Source organism: Urocitellus parryii, chromosome 1, assembly GCF_045843805.1.
Source record: "Urocitellus parryii isolate mUroPar1 chromosome 1, mUroPar1.hap1, whole genome shotgun sequence".
Lineage (NCBI taxonomy): Eukaryota > Metazoa > Chordata > Mammalia > Rodentia > Sciuridae > Urocitellus > Urocitellus parryii.
Window position 1 is genome coordinate 281,565,946 of NC_135531.1, and position 23,175 is coordinate 281,589,120.

Below are 23,175 nucleotides of genomic sequence, written 5' to 3' on the forward strand. Positions count from 1 at the left end.
GGGATTGAACCCAGGGGCACTTAACCACTGAGTTGCATCTCAGCCCTTTTCATATTTTATTTTGAGACAGGATCTCGGCAAGTTGCTTAGGATCTCACTAAGTTGCTGAGGCTGGCTTTGAACTTGCAATCCTCCTGCCTCAGCGTCTCATGTCACTGTGATTACAGGTGTGCACCACCACACCTGGCACACAACATTTATTTACACACACACACACACACACACACACACACACAAATGGCCTTAAGCACCGCAAAGCTACATATTTTGGGGATATTCCGTTCTAACAGAAACAACTCAGGAAATTTGAAAGCTTACATCAATACTTTGTAAAATCTTGTCTTACTTTAAACTTTTAAATATCTAGTAAAGGGCTGGGGATGTAACTCAGTTGGTAGAGTGCTTGCCTTGCATGCACAAGGCCCTGGGTTCAATTCCCAGCATCACAAAAAGGAAAAAAAAAAAAACTAGTAAATACATGAGATCAATTGTGCAACCTCATTAGCAATGAAGAACTGGGTACTTCCATAAGGACTTCAAGAAATTTTTAAGAAATTGTAGACCTTTATTTTTCATATAAGGTTTCCTCTATGTAGAAGAAATGAGGAAAGGTAGATAATTACTGGTTATGGAAAATGATATAAAATCACTAGCCTGGAAAGGCCTCTGAGAATTCACTGGTTTTCTCTTTAATTCAGCTCATAATTCGGTTGCCACCATCCTAAGGAGAAGGTGCAGGCCTGCACCCCTGTAAATCCACAGGCGGGGTGATCTTCCTCTGTGCCCTCCCCACCCTGACTGGCCTTCTAACTTGAACTGCAAACTTTAGTGTATGATGGGATAGCTGTCGGCTGGAATCTGGAGAGAAAGCACTACATCTGAAACCAAAAGTTTGAAGAAATCCCTAAGCAAACAGCACATCTGTCGAGGCTGCCAGCCGCCAAGCTGGGGGGGACATGATGGTGACATGCCTCTCTGGCCCTCTTGCTGGTGGAATGGAAATAGGGAGGAGGTGGAAATCCTGAAGCCTGAGAGAGCCCATCAGTCCTAGACCCAGGGTGGTGAGGGCGAGGGCCGAGGGCCCTTGAGTGAGCTGAAATGGATGACCCAAAGCCGCAGACGAATGGCAGATGGCCCTGGTGCAGGGACAGAGCCGAAGCTCAGTGGACTATGATAGAGAGCCTGGGCAGCTCCCAGCCTGTCCACTTCTTCTGAGCCTCTCCCGGCTCCTCAGGAGTTCCTGGTCTGGGGTTCGACTCCAGCTCTGGGCAGTCAGAGCCCAGGAGGGGCTAAGTCATCACCAGGTACCGGCAGACAGATGCTGAGGAACACATGCTTCAAAGGAACTTCGGCTTGCTGCCCTGGTCAGTGAACTTGTGACAGGTGGCAGGGAAGGCTGTGGTGGCTGGGCCTTGCCTCTCTCTTACACACTTCCTCTGTGCCCAGTGGCTGCAGGGGAGACACGAGAGCACCGAAGCCCCTCCAGACCCAGTCTTCCCAATTCAGTCGGACGGATGCAGAAGGTTTCACTGCAGGAGCGAGTCCGTGGCGAGAGGGCAGGAGAGCGGGCTGGCAATGCGGTGGTGGGGTCAGTGAGGACAGAGACCTGGCCTCACCTCTGCAGTGCTGTCCCAGCTTAGGTGGCACCTCAGTCCCTTTCCCATTGCTCGCAGAACACCTGAGGCCGGGTGCCTTATAAAGAACAGAGACTTTTTCTTAAGAACTGGCTCTCAGTTCTCAGGCTGGGAAGTCCAAGGGTGCATAGCCAGCACTTGGCGAGGGTCTTGTGCTACATCATCTCATGGTGGCAACATGGAAGGGCAAGTGGGCCTGGGCTGAAGAGACAGAACATGCCAGGCAGCCTGGCTCTGTGGAAACTAATCCAGTCCAAAGAGAGACTCACACCTGCAGAAACAGCACTGATCCCTCTTCATGACCTGGCCACCCTCAAAGGACCCACCTTGCACCACCACCACCACCACCCTGGTCCAGTTTCAGCATCAGTTCAGAGGGACAGCCCGTGTTCAAACCACCCATCCAATCACCCAAACTCCAGTCCCTCTCAGATGCCACCAACCACCATTCCACCCACAGTCCCACAGCATAGCTTGCTCCAGCAGATTCAAAAGTCCGAAGCACAGCTGTGAGCCATGAAGCCAAAGGAAGCTGTGCGTGGGCCATTCCAAAGGGAGAGACAGGCCCCCGCAAGTCCAAGAGCCAATGGCAAGACGGTCGTGGAGCTGGAAGATCATCTTTCCCTCATGCCCAGGGCTCTCCTGGGCACAGGCCACCTCCACCTCTCTTGGGCTGGGGTGGCACACCAGTGCCAAGGCTGTCCCAGGTGGTGCTGCACGGCAGAGGCTCCGCCTGGACGCTCCACTGGGCAGGCTTGGTGGAGACTCTGGGGCAGGTTTCTGCCTGGGCCTGAAGGCTTTCCACGGCTCCCTGGGATACTATGGAAGTCCAGCCTCTGCTAGCCCTCCTGCCGCCTGCAGAACCGGCACCTCGGGAACACCTTCCAAGCCTAGCGCTCACACTCTCCTGCCTTGGCGGGAGCTGCACCTGGGCTGAGTGGGAGCAGGAAAGGCCCGGGTGGCCCCAGCAAGGCAGGCCCTGGCCTTCCGAGTCCTGCTGCAAGGGCAGCCTCCAAGGTCTCTGGAAGATGTCCAGAATCTTTGGGGACTTTCTCCCCTTGTGCTGGTGAATGTCCCCTCGTCCCTCCAACCCTCTGGTCTCCTCAGCTGTCCCATGCAGGACTTTCCACTTTGTATGTGGTGAGGTGGAGAACTTTCCGCTCCGCTCCCCTTTCCACAGAACCCTTCTGTGGGTAATCCCGACCCTGCTTTCCCACATGGTGGCTGGAAGGGCTGGGGCCGCCTGAGGGCCTGTTGCTTGCTTTCCTCTGCAGACACCCGTTCATCACCTGTGGCTCTGACTTTCCACCAGCTGCGGTGTGAAGAGACTCCCACCAAGTTCCTTGCTTCTCTGGCCGCTCACCATCCTGTAAGGTAGTCCTTACTCCATCCAGATCTCGTACGACAGCCCTCACCACGCACATTTCATCTGCTTCTGCTCAGGCCCACGAGAGGGTCGCCAAGCCCTCCCGTCCCCCAGCCTTGTCTTCTGGGCCCACACCAGCATGCCCTCGATGCTCAGGCTTTCCCAGCTTTCACTGCAAAACTGCTCCAGCCACTGCCTGCTACCCACTTCCAAAGCTGTTCTCCTATTTTCAAGAATTGTTATATCATAATGCCTTGCTTCTTGGTACCATTTTCTGTTGCTGTAACAAAATACTTGAGACTGAGTGATTTATGAAGGAGAGAGGTTTATTTTAGCTCACGGTTCTGGAGTCAGGGAATTCCAAGAGCATGGAGCCAGCAGCTGCTTGGCTGCTAGTGAGTCCATCAGTGCTGCTTCAGATGGTGGCAGCAAGCGTAAAGGCAAGAGGAGGCCAGGCAGAGACAGCAGGAGGGAGCAAGAACTCACTCCTGGAAAGGCGTCAGGTCCTCCCAATGACCCATCACCTCTTGAAGGTCCCACCTTACACGACCACAGTGACAAACCTCAACGCAGTTTCAGAGGGGACAACTCATCTTAAACCACAGCAGGCGGGGACAGGTGATGGGCAGGAGGGGAGCAGGCAGGAGAGGCCCACGGGCAGCCAGGCCAACGCTGGCTCCAGGGAAGAAAGGTGGGCGCTGACAGGGCAGGGAGCCTGGCAGCCGTGGGCAGCCCTGGGCAGACTGTCTGGGCGCCACGCCTAGAGAGCCAGAGGTCTGCACCCAGAGGGCCTCAGCCGGACTCAGGCTGCCACCACGGCTCCTTCACAGACACACCGCGTCTCCCCGCCCTCTGCCTCGCAGCCAGCTTCCAGCTCCAGGGAGAACGATATTTCTAACACGCTGCCATTTTTGGAAATCTCTCTAGAATTTACAAAAAGTTTTTTTTTTTTTCCTCCAAATTTACTCTGAAGAGACGGAGCTCTTCACCTTTCTCCTATGGCAGAGTGGGCGGCGGGCAGCCCCAGGAGGGCTCCGTGGGTGTTCTCCTGGCAGAGGGGAGGAGGAGCCAGCCCCCACCCTGGGGACACAGCAGTGCCCAGGTCTCACCTACTCCGCCGCACACGCTCCAGGGCGGGAGCTTGCAAGGGGTGGTGCAGCTGTGGAACACGCTGACGTCCTGGGGCGCCAGGAACTCCACGAACTTAGCATCCCCAAAGGCCTCTCTCTTACAGCGGAAGATGGACATGACTTGGTCAGAGATGTACAGGATCTTCCCGGTGACCAGGGACACGGCCACAGCAAACATATCCTGAAAAGGAAAAATATGCCCCCAGTGACCACAGCCAGACAGGACCGGACAGTTGGTCAGACTGGGGGCCGTCAGACTAGAGTGAGCTGGCTGGGGCAGCCAGGTGGGTCTCTGGGCCTCGGCCCCGGCCAGCCCAGCTCTGCTTCCCTGTGCCCCTGTTGGGGTCGCCATGATATCTGAAACAACACAGCAATGCCCCATCGAAGCCAGCCAGGTGGCCGGCACTGTGGCAGTGCCAGGCATTCTGCTGGCTGGGACTTGGAGCTCTTGGAGCCTACGTGGGGTGGCCTGGAAGGTGGAGAGGCAGCCCTCCCCTCTGCTCACCGGCCTGTCTGCTGGGGCTCTGGGGCTCTGCACAGGAGCCACCTGGCCCTCAGGGCTCCGTGACAGGCTGCCTGGTGTAGGCTGGAGGAAGGGGATGGGAGGGATGAGGGAGCCCTGTTGAGGCCAGCTTCACCCGATTCCAGCTCACGCTGGGTCTCCGTTGGTCCTTCCGTCCGGTCCCACAGAACCTGCCTCCCCCAACATTCAGGCCCACCTCCACAGGGCTCAGAAAACCACGGACCAGGGCTGGGGCGGGGGCGCAGCATGTGTGAGGCACTGGGCTCGTATCTTGGCCGCGATTTAAATAATTCAATAAAACAAAGGCTTTATGTCCATCTGCAACTAAAAAAAATACTTAAAAAAACATGGACCACTAAGCCTGGGCAAGTGGACAGCCACCAATCTGTCTCCTCATGCTGAGGACATGAAAACCCGGACCCCCAGCGTGGGAGCAGCTGGGCTTCTCTGACACTGGAGACCTACGGGATGGAGTCCGCCAGGGATGAGGACAGAGCTTAGGGAAGAGGCACCACCGTCCTGGAGCCGCGGGTCACCCTCCTCTCTAGAGGCGTGGACCTCCCTGCTGTGTGCCCCGTGCAGGACTCACCGCGTTCTTCAGGATGTACTCCGAGGTGACACCCTCCACCTGTGCCACTGTGTAGGAGGGCACACCTGCGCAGCAGGGCTGGCTGTCGCTGGACATGAGCAGCTGGAAATACTCCTCATTCGCTGCAGGAGAAACAAGGTCGCACTCAGTGGGTGAGGCCCAGTGAAGGCACACCCTTGCAGTGGGACGGTCCTTTCTCAAGTGACAAGTGGGATGGACGCAGACAGTGGTGACTGGACACGGAGCTCCCAGGCGGCACACCCTGACAAGCCGTGCTGGCTGCCCCCTGAGCTCCGTCAGGCCTTCGCTTACAGAGCGCTACAAGGCGACTGACACCCCGTCTTATTTTCAGAGGTGAGACTGGGGTTTATTTTAGGAAAGCAGATACCTGTATTCAAGAGAATGGGAGCAATTTCCAGACAGACATTCTGAAATACGCTATTTAAAATAATATGGGCACAGAGTTCTTTCTCCAGAAGGGCTTTAAATCATGAAGCAACATTGATTTTTCTACGTGGGACAGTGGTGGCAGCCCCTGCATCTGAGCCCTGGCGTGGTCCACCAGATGCTCTACCTAGGTGAAAGGGGGCTGGGGATGTAGCTCAGTGGTGCAGTGTCCCTGGGTTTAAAAAAAAAAAAAAGAAAAAAAAGCAGGCGCAGCAGCAATGCCCGACCAAGGATTGCAAATGGGATCTCGGCCGGGAGCGCCTCCACCTGAGCCCACCTCACTGGCTCACCCAGTGGGCAGGGCCTGTCCCTGGGCATTACTGCCCACAGGCTGCAGCGGCTCCCCCTCCAGGCAAAAGCCGAGGGCTGCGTTCTGGAGTCTGACCAGGGAGTGGAGCAGGGCTTCCTGCAGTGGGATGCGACCTTTGGACCCAGGGCCGCTTATCTGCCTTTCACTTCTCCACCTTCTGAGCGTGCTCTCAAACCAAGATATGAACCACTGCAAAGGTAGGAAACTTCTCGATTTGGCAGAGCTCCCAAGCTCCTAGGTTCCTGCAGATGCCAAGGAGGAAGGTACCCAGCCCACACGTTAGCTGACAGCAGAGCGGCTGGGCAGATCTCCACCTCCAGCTGCTCCCTCGGGAACAGGAGCCCTTCCCCAGGCAGGCAGCTCCAGGGCCCCACCTTCCACGGTGCCCGGGCCCAGGGGCAGCAGGTGCCCTCACGCTGTCTCAGGCCTGCCCAGCACTGTCTAGCAGCAATCTCACTCCGTAGACCCTACATTAACTGTCACAAAGAGACCGTGGGCTCAGGGAGGGAAAGACGCAGGACAGAGGGACACACCCGGAAGTGGAGCCCAAGTGGGAGGGCAGAGGGGCCTCCTATACTGGCTCAAGGCCAGAGGCACTAGCCACCTGCCAACTGCCAGCAGAAGCTGTCCAAGCGTGAAGCTTGAAGGCGTCCGAAAGACGCCCCCTGCCCCCCAGCTGCTGGCAACAAGCCCTGCTCACTGTGTGCCGGGCCCAGGACAGCACCAGGAGGGAGCTACTGCCCCACTGGGCCTCAGCTGCCTGCTCTGTCTGATGCGTGTGTGAACACGCAGGGTCCCCTGGCTGTCAGCACAAGATGTGACAGTGAGCAAAGGTGGAATAGAGTGACCTTCACCCAGCACCACCTGGCCTCCCTTCCCGCCCCAGCAAGATGCTACTCTGTGCCTGCTCGTTATGATGGACCCACACAGCTAAGGATTCCTCAGTGGTCAGGGGCAGGCAGTTTCACTGTGACACAAAGCGGGAGCCCAGGCTGTGAGCTGGGGATGCTCACGTGGACACTTCCTCCTGGACTCCTGCAGTGCTCTCCTAACAATGGAGAAAACTAGACGCTGGAAACTCACAGCACTATCCCTGGCAGGGAACTGTGGCTTCTGGGCCTCTCTGACCAGCAGCTACAGCGGAGCCATCCTTGGATGCCCCAGTCAGGGGCCTTGGGCTGAGCTGCTGGCTATCAGGCCTGAGGTCCAACAGCTGGTGCCCAGCGCTTGCACAGCATTTCCTGACTGTCCTGGAGACAGAGGCACCTGCAGCCACCTGAGACCCAGAGACGAGGACCCCACCTGATGGAAGGGCCAGCGTGGGAAGAGCCAGAGGAGCCCAGGCTGACTGCAGGGCTGGGCTGGGAGCATCTGGACTTGGTGGTATGTATGGGACCTCCAGCAGGTGTCAGGGACCCCTGCACTGCACCTCCAAGGAGCTCGGTCATGTTCTCACACAAAAGTCTTAGTTTTATTCATCATTGGCCAGTTTTAAAAGCTCTTTCATATTTAATTTCTTTACTTTTTTAAAAAATGTTTTTAGTTGTAGATAGACACAATGCCTTTATCTGATTCATTTATTTTTATGTGGTCTGAGGATTGAACCTAGTGCCTCACGCGTGCCAGGCTAGTGCTGTGCCACTGAGCCACAACCCCAGCCCTCATATCCTATTTTCTGATATAAAGTCCAAACGTGTATAAACGGGAACAGGATCTACATTTTGGAGGCCCCCATGACCATGTGCTTATGATGGTGGCCCTCTGCCCTGCCTCCCTCCTTCCTGGTTGAAATGACCACAAGGGCAGAAATTTACACATCTTTAAGTAAACAGGGAGTGCGCCACCTGAGTCCGTGAACTGAGCAGCTCTGAGATCTGGTGATGCCCTTCACATCCTGTACTACAGGTGGCAGGTCCTCAGCAAAAGGCTGAGAGGTGCTTTGCTTTGACTGTATTCTGGCCCATGGTGGCTCACAAACTGCAGGTGACAATCTTCCTGGACTCAAGCCATGATCCCAACACCACCTCCCCGTCAGAGTCTAGAAGACGCTGGACTCTCCTGCACGGGCCTGACACAGCCCAGGTCAGCACGGCTGGCTGTGGCACACAGATGTCTCCTTCTTACCTGCTTCTCCCCTCTGAAAGCCCACCACCACAGGAAACTTCCAGGAACGAGGTTTCCATTGCACTTCACCACGATTTTATGATTTCCTTCTGCTACTCCAGGAGGGAGTGTCGGAAAGGTGACACACCTGAGGTACCAACACCTGGGTTCAAACCTGGGTTCAAACCTCGTTTCCCAGCGGAGAGTGGAGGTGTAAAGCAGGCCTACCTTTCACCTGCTTCACGCTCCTCAGGGCGTATTTCAGGGTCGCCAAGGTGCTGGCCTTGCCCTTGGCCTGCTTATCCGCGGGGAGGTGGACCTTCAGCTCTCTCAGCGTTCTTACCAGCTCTCGGTGTGCGTCTGCTTTGGCAGACTGCTCGCTGCTGTGGAGCCAGGAAACAGAGGTCCGCGTGAGCTTCCCACATCCTTCACTAGGAACCATGGCCTGGGAGCTCCTGCAGGCCCTGTGGGGGCTCAGTGGTCCCTGGACTACCCTCCACGGCCACCACACCTGTTAGTTATGACAACCACGAGTGCTTGCAGAAGTGCCAAGCGGTCTGCTGGCAGGTGCTGCCCGGTGGGACCGCTGCCCTGACCCCGTGAGTGCCGGAGCCCCTCCAGCTGCCACGGGGCTTCCCAGGAAGGGCTGCTGGCCAGCCCCAGTCTGAAGGAGCAGACCTTGTCAGTGGGCTGTGCCCCTTGCCTGTCCCACTACATGGTGGGGAGGACAAAGGACAGTGAGTGGCTTCCCGGACGTGAATGTGAACCATGAGCTCAGAGAAGAGGAAGGGGAATTTGTGAGAAGGGTCTTCATGCAAGATGAAGAGGTGAGAGGCAGACTGGACACCTGGACAAGGCCGTTGGGGCAGAGGGCAGAGAGAATGATGGAAACCAGGCCCTGAGCCACGGTGGGCCCCCATGCTCAGGATTAAGAGCAGGATTTGTCCCAGAGGTGATTTAGAAATGCGTGTGCGCATGAGGAGGATAATTTGTTCCAAATATCCCCAAAGAGGGAAGAAGGTTCCTGATGAGCTGCCCAGCACGCAGGCAAGGTTGGCTCAGAGTAGAGCTGGGAGGGGCTCCGGGTATAGCCCACACAGAGAAGCCACTGGGACAGCGGGTGCCCGGGTGGCCAGGGAGCACCCAGTGCACAGGGCATGGTCGTGCAGAGCCTGGAGGAGCCCTGTCACCCCCAGGCCTGACCTCCAGTGTCAAGTCTTTAGACTCCTCTAACAAGTGTCCTTTGGGGGTTCTGGCGGGCCTCACCTTTGGCCACTGGGCAGGGGAGGGTGGGGGGCACTGCCCTGGGGCTCTGTCACTGCAAGGCCAAAGGCACCAGGGCTGCAGAAGCCGGAGGCAAACCAAACTCAGCAGCCATGTGCTTCCCCGCTCCCTCCCTGCCAACCGGAGGAAACAGGCCCCGTGACACCGTGGCAAGAGAGGGTCACATCGTGAGGTGGGGTGGCTCAGTCGCAGAGCGCCTGCCTGGCACACCAAGGCCCTGGGTTCTATCCCCAGGAGAAAAGGAGGAGGGCAGAAGGAAGGACGGGCGAGATGACAGAGCACGGACCTGCAGACACCAGGGAGCCGGCTGAGAGGTGGGGACCAGGGCAGAGGGCCTGTGCGCCTCCCATGTGGGGGGCTGGCCGTGGCTGCCCCTCCCAGAGCTCCTGTCCCTGGTGTCTGCTGTCATCAAACATGAGAAACATTGATGACAGCGGCTGTCCTGTGAGGAGGAATGGACCCAGTTCATTTTAATCACTCTGATTAACAGGATTTTCAGAAACCTTGAAAAACTCACACACCCTGACTGAAAGGTGCGAAATCGACCCCATCACAGGGCGATGAGACACACAGAGACAGCCATGTGTGCGTGGCCTGCGGCTGACTGACCTCTCCCGGGTGTTGGCGGGCTCCACCAGCATCCCCAGCTCCTTCCCGTTGTCCTCGCAGTCACTGCCCTGGGAGTCCCGCCCCACGGAGCAGTTTTCATTCCCACTTGAGCCACTGCTCATGTCCACATCTTCCTGGAGCAAGGCCTGGCTTGGCTGGGGCTCCATGAGCTCCTTGGCGGGGTCACTGGTGCTGGGGGGAAATTCCGCAAATCCATTCATGGTGGGCTCCAAAACGAAGCTGGCAAAGACAGGCATTAAGAAGAGTATGCAGGGTGACCGCAGGGGGTGACCGCAGGGGCCAGCGAGGGGCGCAGCCCCTGGCACCTTCCTGCACATCCGCCTGGAACAGCAGCAGTGGAGATGGACCATGCCCCCTCCTCCACCTCCTCCTGTGTCCTGAGCACCCACCTGGGGCCAGCTGCACTGGACCCTCAGCCCAACACCGAGGCACCCAGGGCCTATGGGAGGCAGACAAGAACACCAGTAGCCACCAGCCAGCAGGGGCGAGGCTCTGGGAAGCACACAGTCATGTCAAATGCAGGGCCCAGGAGCTGCATTTTACAATCTCCCCAGGTGACAGGGAGCAGCTGGGTTCGACAGTCTTGGCCATCCCACATGGCAAGCTGCAGACCCGCTGAGGGTGGGCCCGTGGGAGAGGTGAGGCTGGTGGGGTGGAGAGGGCACCAGGAGACCAGGGTTCCCAGCACGGCAGAGAGCTCGGGTTTGGGACAGAGACCTCTGCGAGTGGGGAGCAGTCCTTACACCCACCTGAGTGGTTGGGAGGCATGCAAGCACCCTGAGCACCAGGGCCACAGGACCTGGCTTGCATGCGGAGATGTCCCCACAGCTACACGACAGAAGCTTCCCCTTAGTGCTTTGGGGGCAGATGTGTGGGGGGGGGTATTAGGGTAAGATCAGCACCGAGGCTTCCACAGTAATCCTGGTGACTGACTGGGGGGTGATCGGTCAGGGAGTGTGTGGGAGGGGGACTGGTTAGAGGCAGGAGGCCATGAGCCCAAGGATGGGAGATGGTTAGATGTCCCTGGGCAACAAAGGCGTGACCCAGGAGGGAGCTTGCAGCAGGACCCAGGAGGAAGCAGGCGCTCACTTAAGCTGGTCACTCAAGGGGGGTCTGAGGAGGCACGGCCGCAGGGTAGGTCAGGCTTGAGGAGACCACCTCACTGTGCAGTGGTGAGGGCGGGGAGAAGAGCAGGGGCAGGAGAACCCAGCCCCACTAGGCCTCCAGGAACAAGCACCCAGCTTCCCTCCTCTGCCTCCAGGCCACCAAGCCTAGGAAGCCCAGGAGGAAGGAGCCTTCAGGCTCTGGCTTGGTGGGTGGCAGCACCATGGGGAGGTGCCCTGAAGGCAGAATGTCCCCTGCTTCCTTGTGCTCAGGGAAACAAGCCAGCAGGAATCCACACCGCGTCTTGGTCCCACTGTGAGCACCCTGTACCCTGTGTGCAAGGAGCTCCGGGTAAGGAACTTGCTGGGGCGACAGACTGGCCCGACTCTGAAGGTGACTCCTCCATCCCACCAGGGTCACTAGGGCAGGGCCTCCTGTCATGGCCCAGGCTCAGAGGTTTTCCCAGTGCCTGACTCTGGCCCGGTGTGGCACTGTGTCCTGCGCTCAGGCCTTCCCAGGGCAGAACAAAAGGAGGGAATGGTTTTTTGATTCCTCTTCCACCCCTTCCCTCCAGAACCCACACAAAATGAGCAAGGATCATAGAGCCATGGGTTTTCTGCAGCCCAGGAATCTCATGGGATTTCAACAATTTGCCGCGAAACAAAGGCGCACCCCGATAGTTGAAGGTCAGACGGAAGCAGAGCCGAGGACAGCCACCCGGAGCCTCCGCTCTCCGCCTTCAGGAAGCAAGCACTGCAGACCCCACTGCAGACCCCACTGCCACTGACAGGAAAGGAGAGTCTCCTGGACGCTGAACAGCCTGAGGTCTCCAACAGGACCTCGCAGAGAGAGGGTCCAAACCACCCGGGCCACAAGCAGAGGCAGGTCCCCACAAGGGCCCAGGAGGCTGCACCACTGAGCGCCAGCGCCTTCCCTCGCCAGCACCTCCTGCGGAAGTGCCCAGGCGTGGGGAGAACCCAGCGGCCGAGGAGGCCTGTCTAGTTCACAGGCACAGGCAAGAGCCACCCAGGGGGCCTGAGAGGACGCACAGCAGGAGGAAGAGATGGCACGTTGGGGACAGCACTGTGCCCCTCCTGGACAGGAGCTCACGACAAGACGGGCTCAACGACGCAAGCAAGGAAGGAGGAGAAGGGCCACGGGCTGAGGCGAAAACGCCACCCGCATGGCCGAGGCCCAGGGACGGGAATGAAGGAGACGGCCAAGCAATCAGGACACTACAGGTAACGGTCCTTTCCGAAAGACACGGACACAGGACACGGAGACAGAAACCGTCCTGAGCTGATGACGCCATGAGCACCAGGCAAAACGACAGTGGCCACCATCCTGATGTGACTCATATTTTCAGGAAGAGAAGAAAAAGCCACCAGCATCAAACAGGAACAAGAGGTGGCCTTGGAGGGAGGCAGAGGCGCAGCGCTCCTGCACATCTCTTCTGGTGTGCGGTACCCAGAAGTGAATGTCCACGTGTAGCTTTGAGAGGACACAGATGGAGAGGGAGGAGGCTCAGCCAGGGATGCTGGGTGTTGGGTGCACACAGCTGGAGCTCAGTATCTGGAGTCATTATGTCCAAAAGACCAGCATCGTTCAGTTAAGGCAAGCCCAGTGTTCTGGCATCGTCTAGCACTTGGTGGAAGTTCTACTACTTCAACGAAAGAGTGAAGGCTGCTAACTCTTGGGAAGAAGAGGACAAAGTCCAGATTCTGTAAGCCCCTGCCACAGGGGAGCCCCCAAAACATGTGAACTTGTGGGAGGTGCACAGCCCAACAGCATTAAAAGAGTGCAGAGGAAGAGACTGTTTACCAGCAGGTCACCAGAGGAGTGCTAGTGAGGAAGGACGCCAGCTGGGTGCTCAGAGTGTGTCCCAGAGCTTCTCTGGGGGGACTTGTGGGCACCCACCCCACTTGTCCAGCACACAGAAATTCCCGTCCCTGTGCACAAGCTATGTGAGCACCGTGTGGGGTGCAAGGCCTGGAAGTGCCGCTGTAGGAGCTGCCTGCAGCCATCAGGCCACCATCCCACACGACTGCCCTGGCCCTGGGCCCCGCCTCAACTCCCCAGCTGGGCTCCTGCCTCCACCTGCTCGGCTCCAGGAGGAGCGATTCTGGTGGAAGGAGCACTGGCTCACGACCACCAGGCAGGTGCTCAGAGCCCGGCTCTGAGGTCTGCCCTCCTCTGGTCTCGCATACTCCTCCAGCCCTTGATCCTGACCTTGGGGCTCTGCATGTGCTGCTCCCTCATGCCCATGGCATTCTCCTGCAGACACCCCCATCGCCACGTCACCGTGGCTCCTTCTCATCCCTGCTCTGTTTGTCCCCTCCAGAGCACAAGCTGCACAAGGGCAGGAGCACTGGGTGCTCCTTGCTGGACCATGGACCTGGCAGACGCCTCTGCAGGCGTAAAGCCCAAGATGCCACAGACTGTGGTGCACTGGCACAGAGGACAGTGAGTGGCGTTCAGAGGAAGTGGGAAGACGAGATGTGAACCACCAGAAGGACGCTAGAAAGGCCAGGGCATGCCCCAGGCACTGCCTCCTGCGCCTGCCTGCGGTGCTGAGGCCGGCCGTGCAGGCGCAGTGGGCACACTCCTGCCCCTGGGCTGACCTTCTAGTGGGTCACAGAAAGGCAAGAGGAGCTGGAACACACAGGTATTTCTGGGTGCGAAGGGGAAACCAGCAAAGCAGGCAGCAGTCAGGACACCAGAGGGGGCAGGGCGGGGAGTGTGGTGCCCTGTGTGCATCAGCTACTTGGCAAGACCTTGTACCTGAGTCTGCAGCCGCTGCTCCTCCCAACCGGGGACACCCAGGGGCCTCCTGGCCTCACACCTGCAGTGCCAGAGTCCCTGGCTCCTTCTACCACACAAGGACTAGGGTGGAGCCCCACACCCTGAGGTGGCCTTGCTCCCCAGCTGCCACCAAAGGCCCCATGAGGAAGTGCAGGGAAGGAGCTGCTCTGAGAGCACCTGGACTGCGGGAGGGAGCCAGGGCTGGGGCAGCGCCCCCCATCCCTTCGCTTTGCCTTTTTTTTTGGACAGCCTTCTGATGAGGCTCCAAGGTGCTGAGTGGCCAACTGGGTGTCGCCTGTGTGCCACCAGCGAGGGCTTCCCCTTATTTCTGTTACTTCCCTCTGGCCACCCTGTGATTGTACGTCCCAGTAAAGTTCGGACATTTAAGGTTCATCCAGAGTCGGTGTCAGGGGGACTCACCTGACAGACCAAGAGCGTGGGCAGCTGGAGAGGGGATGCTCTAGGCAGAGGACGGCAAGCACAGGGTCCCCAGGCCGGCCAGTGCCCAGCCTTTGGGAAGGGTGGACAAGGCTGGAGCAGTGCCAGGGCAGGAGGTGATGGGCAGGTGATGCAGCAACCTGCGGGGGCTTTACTCTGATGAGATGGGCCCTGCTGGAGAGTCCTGAGCGCCAGGTCTGCCCGACACTCGGGGGGACTGAGGGGGACTGCAGGGTGGCATGAGGGGCCAGCAGAGGTCCTCCTCGGGCTCTCACTGAGGTTCCTGGAGCCGCTAAGGGGCTGTCCAGGGGTGCTGAGGGCCTTGTGCACCCCCACCTCATCCCCACAGCCCCCCTCCAGATGGGAAGCCTGTCCTTTCTGCTGTGAGAGGGTTAGGACGGTGGCAGAGGAAGGAAGGGCAGCTGAGTGAACAGGCCCTGGAAGGCCAGGGTTCAGCTGGGCTTCACTACTTCCTGGGTGTGTAATCTTTCTGTGCCTTATTTCCTCATCTCTAAAATGGGAATAATTGTTCATGCTTGTCAGGCACAGTGGCCATGCCTTTAATCCCAAGATTCAGGAGGCTGAGACAGGAGGATCCCAAGTTCAAGGCTAGCCTCAGCAATTTAGGGAGACCCTGTCTCAAAATATAAAATAAGAAGGGCTTGGGGATGTTCTCATAGTAGAGAGGTCTGGGTTCAATGCCCAGAACCAAAAAAAAAAAAAAAAAAAAAAAGTTCTAAAACAAAGTTCCTGCCTCTTATAGGTGATTGGGATTAAGCGGAAAAAAAAACAAAAAACACCTAAGAAAGTACCTGAGTAACTAAAGAAACAGCTGGACCACAAAGGTGATTTAAAGGACAGAGAGAGAGAGAGAGAGAGAGAGTTAGTTCACTGGCAGGGAGCTGTCTCTGGCTTGGTTTAAAGGACTAAGAGTTCAGGGACACCCCACCCCCCAGGCAAGGGAGCTGCCTGTAGCACCCTGCACTGCCTGTAGCACCCTGCACTGCCTGGGGCTCTGCATGAGCTCCTGGGGCTCCAGGCTGCCCCCAGGTTCCAGTCCCTGGGAACCTGCCTGAATAGGGTTCTTTGGTGCCAGGAGATCACCTGAGGGGAAGGATGCATCTTTTTGCAGAGAGGGCGGGGCAAGCCTGGCCAAAGTGGGAACAACAGACCAGGCCATGGGGCTGAAGCCCGTTATTCTCGCTCTCAAATGGACCCACCTCATTTTGCCAAGCTGGCAGAACCCACCTGCTGGTCCAAGCAGACTTACAAATGTGTCCCCAGTACTACGGGGGCCACACTGCCAGACCCGGGTGGGGGTGCTCTCTAAGGGGGTGCAATGGGGTAGAGGCCAGCCTGGCTGAGAAAGGGCTGGCTGGCTGCCGGCCCAAGAGGTTCTTGATGCCCTCTTTACACACATCCCCCTACTGGTTCTACCCCCAAACAATGGTCAGACTAAGAAGCTGGGCTTGCACCCTGACCAGGTCATCTGGCCACATCCGTGAACAGACAGAAGCGATTAAGAAAGTACAGTCAGGGATGAAATCAGGATCTGGTGGGGAGGGGAAGGGGGGACCCTGGGGTAGCAGCTGCTGATGCTGGCTGCTGGGTTCCTGGGCTCAGTGCACTGCCCTTTAACTCTCACAGCCATCCATACCTGACCACAGGCCTGCAGCCACCTCTTCCTCCCAACCACCACCAGGATAAATAGTCAAACAAAAAGAACTGGAGCAGCAGGCCAGCTCCAGCCTCCCGCGCCTGGCTCGGGGGATTCTCCTGTCAGTCCCTGCCTGATAGGAACTGCTGGTGAAGTCAGAGCTCAGCCAACAGTTCAGCAACTTCTGTGATCACTTCTTTGAGATGGAAGTGCAGATATGTACATTGTAAGGTCAGAGCAGGATGCATGTCCCTGAACTGAACACACCCTTGTGACCAGCCTCGCCTCCATCCCTGCCCCCAGCCCAATCCCAGAAGCCCACTAGCCTTCTGGCTTCTCAGAGCCGGCCCACTCTGCCTGCTTTCCAGCATTACATAACAGGCTCAGACAGCTTGTGCTGTGCGGCTGCAAGCCCTGCGGCATTTACAACCCCAAATATTAGAACATGTTTTCTACTTCCTGGTAGAAGCCAACTCCCTGAGGCCAGACTGCTGTAATCTGGAGAAAATGTTTGTCCTGATAAATAAACAGCTATGTTCTCCATGGAGACGGCTGAGTAACTGTGACCAGGGCTATCCAAATATGGAGGGGCAGAAGGCACAGGGGAGAGGCATTGTCCAGGCCTCCCTGGGGCTCTCCTGCACGCTTTTAAAACCATAATAATGCAAAGTAGTGGCCCCCAGGCCTCTGTGTTCAGGGACTGCAAGTTGGTGGGTTCTAGGGAGACTAGGCATTTATTTCTCATGTAACTCAGCTGTTCTTACTCTACCCAGCGCTGAAGCAAACAGGTCCTGATTTCTTCCGTCACCCCTAGGGAGAGCATGTGGAGCCCTTCAAGGATGCAGGGGAGCCATAGCATGGCCGGCTGCTTGGGTCGCCCTGTGGTCTTGGCCTGTCCCCAGCACTGCTGCTCTAGGCTTGGGAACACAGGGACTCCTTTGCTATGAACGCGCATACAATGAGCATAAAAACTTAAAGGAGGGCCAGGTCCCCGGAGGGACGCCCTGGGCCCAGGGGGGACCAGCAGAGCCCAGTCTGCACTGCTGGTTCTCCCCGGGGTCTTCAGGTGGGCCGCTTCCCACAAGGGCAGAGCACAGAGGTTTCTGCATACAGTGGGGCTGTGTTTCCAGTTGACTTCATGGAATATGGTGATTTTCCAAAGAAAGAGCAAAGTCTGGCACGCTACTCACTAAGAGGTCCTGCCAGCCACCCAGTGACCTTCCTGAGCTGCAGCCCTGCGGTCTGTGAGGCCTGCTGAAGTTGCATCATCACTAACAACAGGCCTGCCTCCCAGAAAGTTCGGTGTGTGAGAGAAGCAGCACAGATGAGAGGAGCCTCTCCTACCACCTTCTAAGCACAGCAGATAGCCTCACGGGGGCATCCCAGGACCCCAAAGCAGGCATGGGCCAGAAACCTCTCCTGGGAAAATCAGCCCTAGGGTGACAAGAACCTAAAACCCTGGAGTCAAAGGGGACCTTGGAGACTCCCCAAGCAGATGAGGAAACCAAGGCCCAGGGCAGAACTCAGTCACCCAGCAGCAGCCAGACGGCTGGCACAGGTCTCTGCCCTCGCTCTAGTATCGACAGAAAGCTGGGGCTGCACTAGTTCTGTATCAATGAACCACATCAAGGTGACAGTGTCAGACATCTGTGAACACCCACAGCACCATCCCTACACGGCACGACACAAGCTACCACTTAGGAAAAAAAAAAGAAGTCCCATGTTCCATTATAATCCACGACTCACAAAAAGTGATTAGCTCTATGCTTAAAAACCGCTTCCAGCCACAGCCTTCAGACAGTCCTGTGTCCTTCTTAGCCACACACTCAGCCTGGGACCAGGAAGCCCAGGTGGGCTAGGGTGGGGACCCCCTTCAAATAAGGGACATCAGTGAACTGGCTGTGCCAGGAGGGTCCTGCCATGGTGACTCTCAGGGGCTCTAGACATTTGGGGAGCTGAAGCTCTCCCCCCAAGCACCAGCCCTCTCAGGACCCAGGACCCAATCTCAGGCCTCTTGCCCCTCTGGAAGGCACGCTGACCCAGGGTGATAGGAAGACCCCAAGGGGCCTGGGCCTGCCGTGGTGTGCACCTGGCTTGCGTGCGTGCCTCAGTTTCTTCTTCTGTCAAGCCTAGGGGTGGCCCTGGCTGATTTCCAAGGAGCCTTCTGCCTCCCTTGTTCTCTGAGTATGAATCAGCTTTCCAAACTGGTTCCTTCTGTGTGGGTTACAGAAACCCCGGCAACCAAGCTGTCATCCTTTACCCTGGCCTTCCTGGAGAGGGAGCAGGCCACCGCCTGCCTCTCCATGCCTGTACTTGGCAGCCCAGGCACTCCCCACCAGGATGGTGTGACTCCTTCACCTCAAAGTGGGCCCCATCCATTCTGGGGAGAAGGAATAAATATAGTGGCCCAGGACAGGGCAAACTGGGTAAAGGTCAGGGGGTCTCCCTCAGGATTCCCAGGCCTGGCTTTCTTGTCTCTGCTCACCACTCCTGGACCACTGCTCACCCATGGCCTGGGAGCAGGAAGCCAGCTTCCCAGGTGGCCACCTCCAAGGACAGTTGAACTGACTCCCCTATGGGGTCAAGGGTGGGGGCAGAGTTGGTTCCTAAAGGAAATCATTTAAAGAACCACAGTCTGGTGTAGCAGTCACTCAGTAGCTGTGTCTTTAGGCAAGTTGCCTGACCTCTCTGGACCTCAGTTTCTTAATCTGCAAAACGGGAATACTGGTACCTACCTCGCAGAATTTGGGTGCATGTTAATGTCACCGTCTGCATTTTGAGTCAGGCCGAAGATGTCCTGCACACCCCTTCCCCAGGCCGTTCTCGGCCAGGGCGTCAAGCGGCCCTGAAAGCCTGGGGAGCCGGCGCCTCCGGACCCCCGCCCGCCAGCCTGCGGCCCGCCCGGCCCGCGGCGGTTACGTAAGCGAGGAGCCGCTGCCGCGACCGTACTCCCGCCTGGCGAGCCGCGCCACTCACCGCCCCGCCGCGTCCGCCATCTGTCGTCCCCGGGTCGGCCCGTCGTTCCGTCTGCCCGGCCCGCGCCCGCCGCCGCCCAGAGCAGCCAGGAGCCGCCGCGCCGCCGCCGCCACCGCCGCCGCGCCGACCGCTGCTGTCACATAGTGGAAAACGTGACCGCGCGCGCCGTGCCCGCCCCTGGCGCCCGCCATTGGCCGTGGCGCCGCCTCATCTGCATATCTGGGGGGCCGGGCCTGCGAGCGCCGCACGCCCATTGGTGGCGGCGCCCGTCGCTCACTTTACATAAGACGCACATGGAACTCCATGTTCCTCGCTTCGGTTCCTCAATGAAGACGCGTCACGCTTGTGCCACCCCCGGGTCCGCCCGAGTGGTCCTTTCCACTTCCGGCCTCGGCACCTTCCATTCAAGGCGTCCCGCAGCCGGCGGCTCGCAGAGCTCGGAGTGGCGCGTACCACTGCGGCGCGGGGGAGCTGGCGTGGGTCCTGGGTTGCTCCTGCGCACCTCGCGCCCCGCGGAAGCCCAGCCCGTGGGGGGCTTGTCATTTGTGGAGACCAGCAGGAGGCGCGCTCCCGGGCCGCCGGAACCTCCTTGCGGACCTCCTTTCTTCACGCATTTCCATTCATTCATCAACTCACTCTCTTGTTCATTCATCGCTAGGCGCTGGAGCTGCCCGGGGACGTACACAGGTCGGCCGCAGGAGCTCCAGCTCCTGGTGCACGTCCACCCAGGCCTCTTATCGACAGGACAGTCAGTTTCCAAGACCTTTCTTATTTTTTAAATCATGTGTCGCAATTTTTGGTTTTGGAAATAGGGTCAGTGTTACTGTAAGGAGGTACAAGAGACATAAATAATGTCCTTGTTCCCAAGCACATCATGAAGGAGAAAAGACTGCTTTCTAAAAAGAGAACTTAATCAAGTACTAAATTGGGTGAGGTGGATTACAGATTAACCAGGGCCAGAGCCCTTCTCAGAGGCCCCATGGAGGAGGAAGAACTTCAGGAGTGGGTACAAGGAAAGAGGAAAGCTTTCCCAAGGTGCAAGTCACAGAGACACACCAGCCTGTGGGTGGGGGATGTGGGGGACAGGCCCGGTAAGCTTGAGGCATGTTAAACCCCCATCGCCTGTCCAGAGTGTCAGGAAGGAGAGCAGAACTTCCCCTCTGATTGGACTGCTTAGGAGCCTGAGACTTTCCTGCCAGCAGTGAACAGCCCGTAGACCCTGAAAATGCACAATATGATGGGGAGGGGAGGCTGGCCTGGCTTGGAAGGGCCCAAGGGGCACTAGATGCAGTCCAAGAACCTAGGCCCTGTGGCATCTCCCTCCACTCTTCCTCATCTTTTTTGTGCTCCCCTGGGGACCAGGGAGGGCAGGAAAGAAAGAGTTATGGACCTGTAACCTGTAGGTAAACTAAGCTGCTAGTGACTAACCCACATTCAGGAATCCCCGTGTGTGAGCCCCTTCTTCCCCTCTACCTGACAGGTGTGCATGCAGCTTCTCAGCTGTGAAAGGAGGCGAATGCCAAGTCCATCTGGCAGTCCTTCCCACCAAGCCCTGGAAAGCCTGTCTTGGACTCTGCAGTGTCAGGCTGGCCTTTCTCTTGTCATGCTCCTGCCCGTCCCCGATACAGGCACACAAATACCAAGCAAATCCTGCCCGGCTGCTCCCCACACACACCCAAAGGCCCTTTTGTTTCTTCCCTGACATTGACGTCAGTGGTGGCTCCATTGTCTGAAAACAACACTGAGCGGACGACTCATCCACACCTCCGGTTCTGCCTTCTTCCTTGGCTTTTCCTTGGTCTTACTCTGTATTCAGCCCATAACCTAATGTCACACTTCCCTCTTAAATTTAGCTCATTCTATTTCCACCAATAAATTTGGTAGAAAGACATAGACATCAATTCTTTTATAAATTCTCAAATGCCATGGGCTTCTAGAACCCTCTGGTCTCAGTTTTCAGTGTCTGGCAGATGGTTTATCCTTTCTTGTTATTGGAAACTTTCATTCATCCACACAATATTTGTTGACACTTGAGGACTGGGCTCATGTAAAAACACATCTGACTGAAACCCTGCTTGTGAGGAGTTTGTGAGGTAGGACCGATGGGCAGGGCAGGTCCAGACGCAAGTTAGTCCAAGATGGGGTATAAATCCCAGGCAGAAAACTCCACCCCAGTTCTTGAAACACAGCCCATTAAAGTTAAAAGCAACTCTCTGACCACAGCTTTTCTGCTCTGCCTGGAGTTTGCTCTCACTGAGAATGGAGGCTAAGGGGCAGCCCCTTGGCCCCAGTGGGCACCACCAAACCAGGCTGTGACCAGTTTCTGACTACTGCAGCCTAGCAAAATCCGCACACATGTTTCCTGCTTTGTGACCCACTGCACCCCCAGTCTTCTTATAAAATAGGTGTGCAGGGGTACATGCTTATAATTCCAACTACTCAAGAGGCCAAGGCAGGTGGATGGCAAGTTCAAGGCCAGACTTGGTCATGTAGTGAAACCCTGTCTCAAACTCATAAAGTGGGCTGGGGATGTAGCTTAATGGTAAAGTGCCCCCCCAGGTTCAATCCTCAAAACCAACAAAAGAGAGAGAAAAAAAAAAAACCTGTTCACATCCCTGAGCCCCCTCAGAACATGGAGATTTGAGACCAAAAAAGGTTCCCTCTGTCTTCCTCAGGTCAGCTTTCAATAAACTCACCTTCTTCACCAACCCTTTTTTCTCAAATTATAGTGGAGCTGAGCCGTGGGACTTTGGATCCTGCTAAACCTCCAACAGAGGGGAACACCCTGTGCAGACCCTTAGGCCAGGCCTTGTCCCCGGATGCCTTTCTCTCTGAATCAAGATGGAAATTGGGGGACGGAGAGGGTGTGTTGGGCAGTTAGACTGAACAGGGGTGGTGAATCCTTTCCCCGCCAGTCCTTGCAGATCACCGTCACCTCCATCCAGTGCAGAACTCATGGATGGCCAAGCGGCCATGGGCACTGGGGGAGGCAGGCTGACCAGGAGAAAGCCAGCCCTTCAGGTGGAAGAGGCAGGGTTCATGAGCTGGGGTCCCAGGCTGCTGGGGAATGTGGTCATGGAGGAAGCTGGCCTCTGGTCTCAGCCTTCACCCATTCACCTCCCACACAGAGGCCCATGCCTGCCAACTCAGCCCTCCCCATGCAGGCTTGTGCCCTGCCTGGAGGGCCTCTGCGGCTCTCCCGCTCCTCTGCTTGGTCAGCCAGCAGTTCACCAGGGGTCTACCTCACACCAGCTTCTGTGCCTCTGCTGCCTCTTCTCCTCATGGATTGTGTGGTTTGAGGGGTGACGAGCTGGGGCACAAACTGGGGACACAGGAGGCTGGGAAAAGAATCATCTCAACAAATGCAGGTGGGGGTTGCCAGTAAAGCCCCCTCTGAGGAGGAGGGGACCTGTCAATCTTCCTGGCCCTCCAGTCCAGAGCCCTCTTCACGGTCCTAGGGACAGTGGAGGTGGGAATGCCTGACCCTCGCTCTCCAGTTCCCTGCAGCAGACCCCAGGTTGGCATGGCGGAAGCTCCTGGCAAGGAGACCCTTAGCCAGCTCTCGGAGGATGGGCAGCTGTGTTCAGGGTGAGACAAGGTCTACCTGTTCCTAGTGGTCAGGAAGGTCCTGAGCCAGGCAGGTGGCCTAGGGGCAATGCCTCTTTCTAGACATGAGGTAGACTGAGAGCCAGTATAATTTTTTTTTTTATACCTAGGATTGAACTCAGGGCATTTAGCTACTGAGCTACACCCCAGTCCCTTTTATTTCTTATTTTGAAATAGGTTCTCACTAAGTTGCTTAAGGTCTTGCTAAGTTGCTGAGGCTGGCCTTGAACTCATGATCATCCTGCCTCAGCCCCCCACGTCTTGGGATAACTGGGTGTGCACCATGACACCCAGTTAAAGAATGTATCTTGATCATGCTGGCTGCCTACTGAGTTTTTATTTTTATTATTTTTATTATTTTTGGGGATTGAACTCAGGGGCACTCTGTGACCCCTGAGCCACATCCCCAGCCCTATTTTGAATTTTGTTTAGAGACAGGGTCTCACAGAGTTGCTTAGCACCTCACTTTTGCTGAGGCTGGCTTTGAACTCATGGTCCTCCTGCCTCAGCTTCCCTAGCTGCTGGGATTACAGGCGTGTGCCACCACGGTCAGCTTCCCATAGCTGTGTCTCTGCA

At 57.1% G+C, this 23,175-nt stretch overlaps 1 protein-coding gene and 1 non-coding gene across 3 annotated transcripts in view; one reads left to right on the forward strand and one right to left on the reverse strand.

Moving 5' to 3' along the window:
- Nucleotides 1-19,105, reverse strand: part of Per2 (period circadian regulator 2) — a 40,066-nt gene extending 20,961 nt beyond the window's left edge. The window contains exons 1-5 of one of the 2 annotated variants that reach the window (XM_026396011.2): nt 18,994-19,105; nt 9,996-10,187; nt 8,331-8,485; nt 5,243-5,364; nt 4,110-4,311 (exon numbers count right to left, since the gene is read on the reverse strand). In XM_026396011.2, coding sequence (XP_026251796.2) covers nt 4,110-4,311; nt 5,243-5,364; nt 8,331-8,485; nt 9,996-10,187; nt 18,994-19,013 — 691 coding nt within the window. In that variant the 5' untranslated portion in view covers nt 19,014-19,105. Of the gene's footprint in view, nt 1-4,109; nt 4,312-5,242; nt 5,365-8,330; nt 8,486-9,995; nt 10,236-18,993 lie in introns of both variants that reach the window. The other variant, XM_026396008.2, reaches the window with a different exon arrangement.
- Trnaa-ugc (transfer RNA alanine (anticodon UGC)) lies at nt 376-449 on the forward strand. Its single transcript has one exon. It is a non-coding gene; the product is annotated as a tRNA-Ala (tRNA).
- Nucleotides 19,106-23,175: the final 4,070 nt, after the last annotated feature.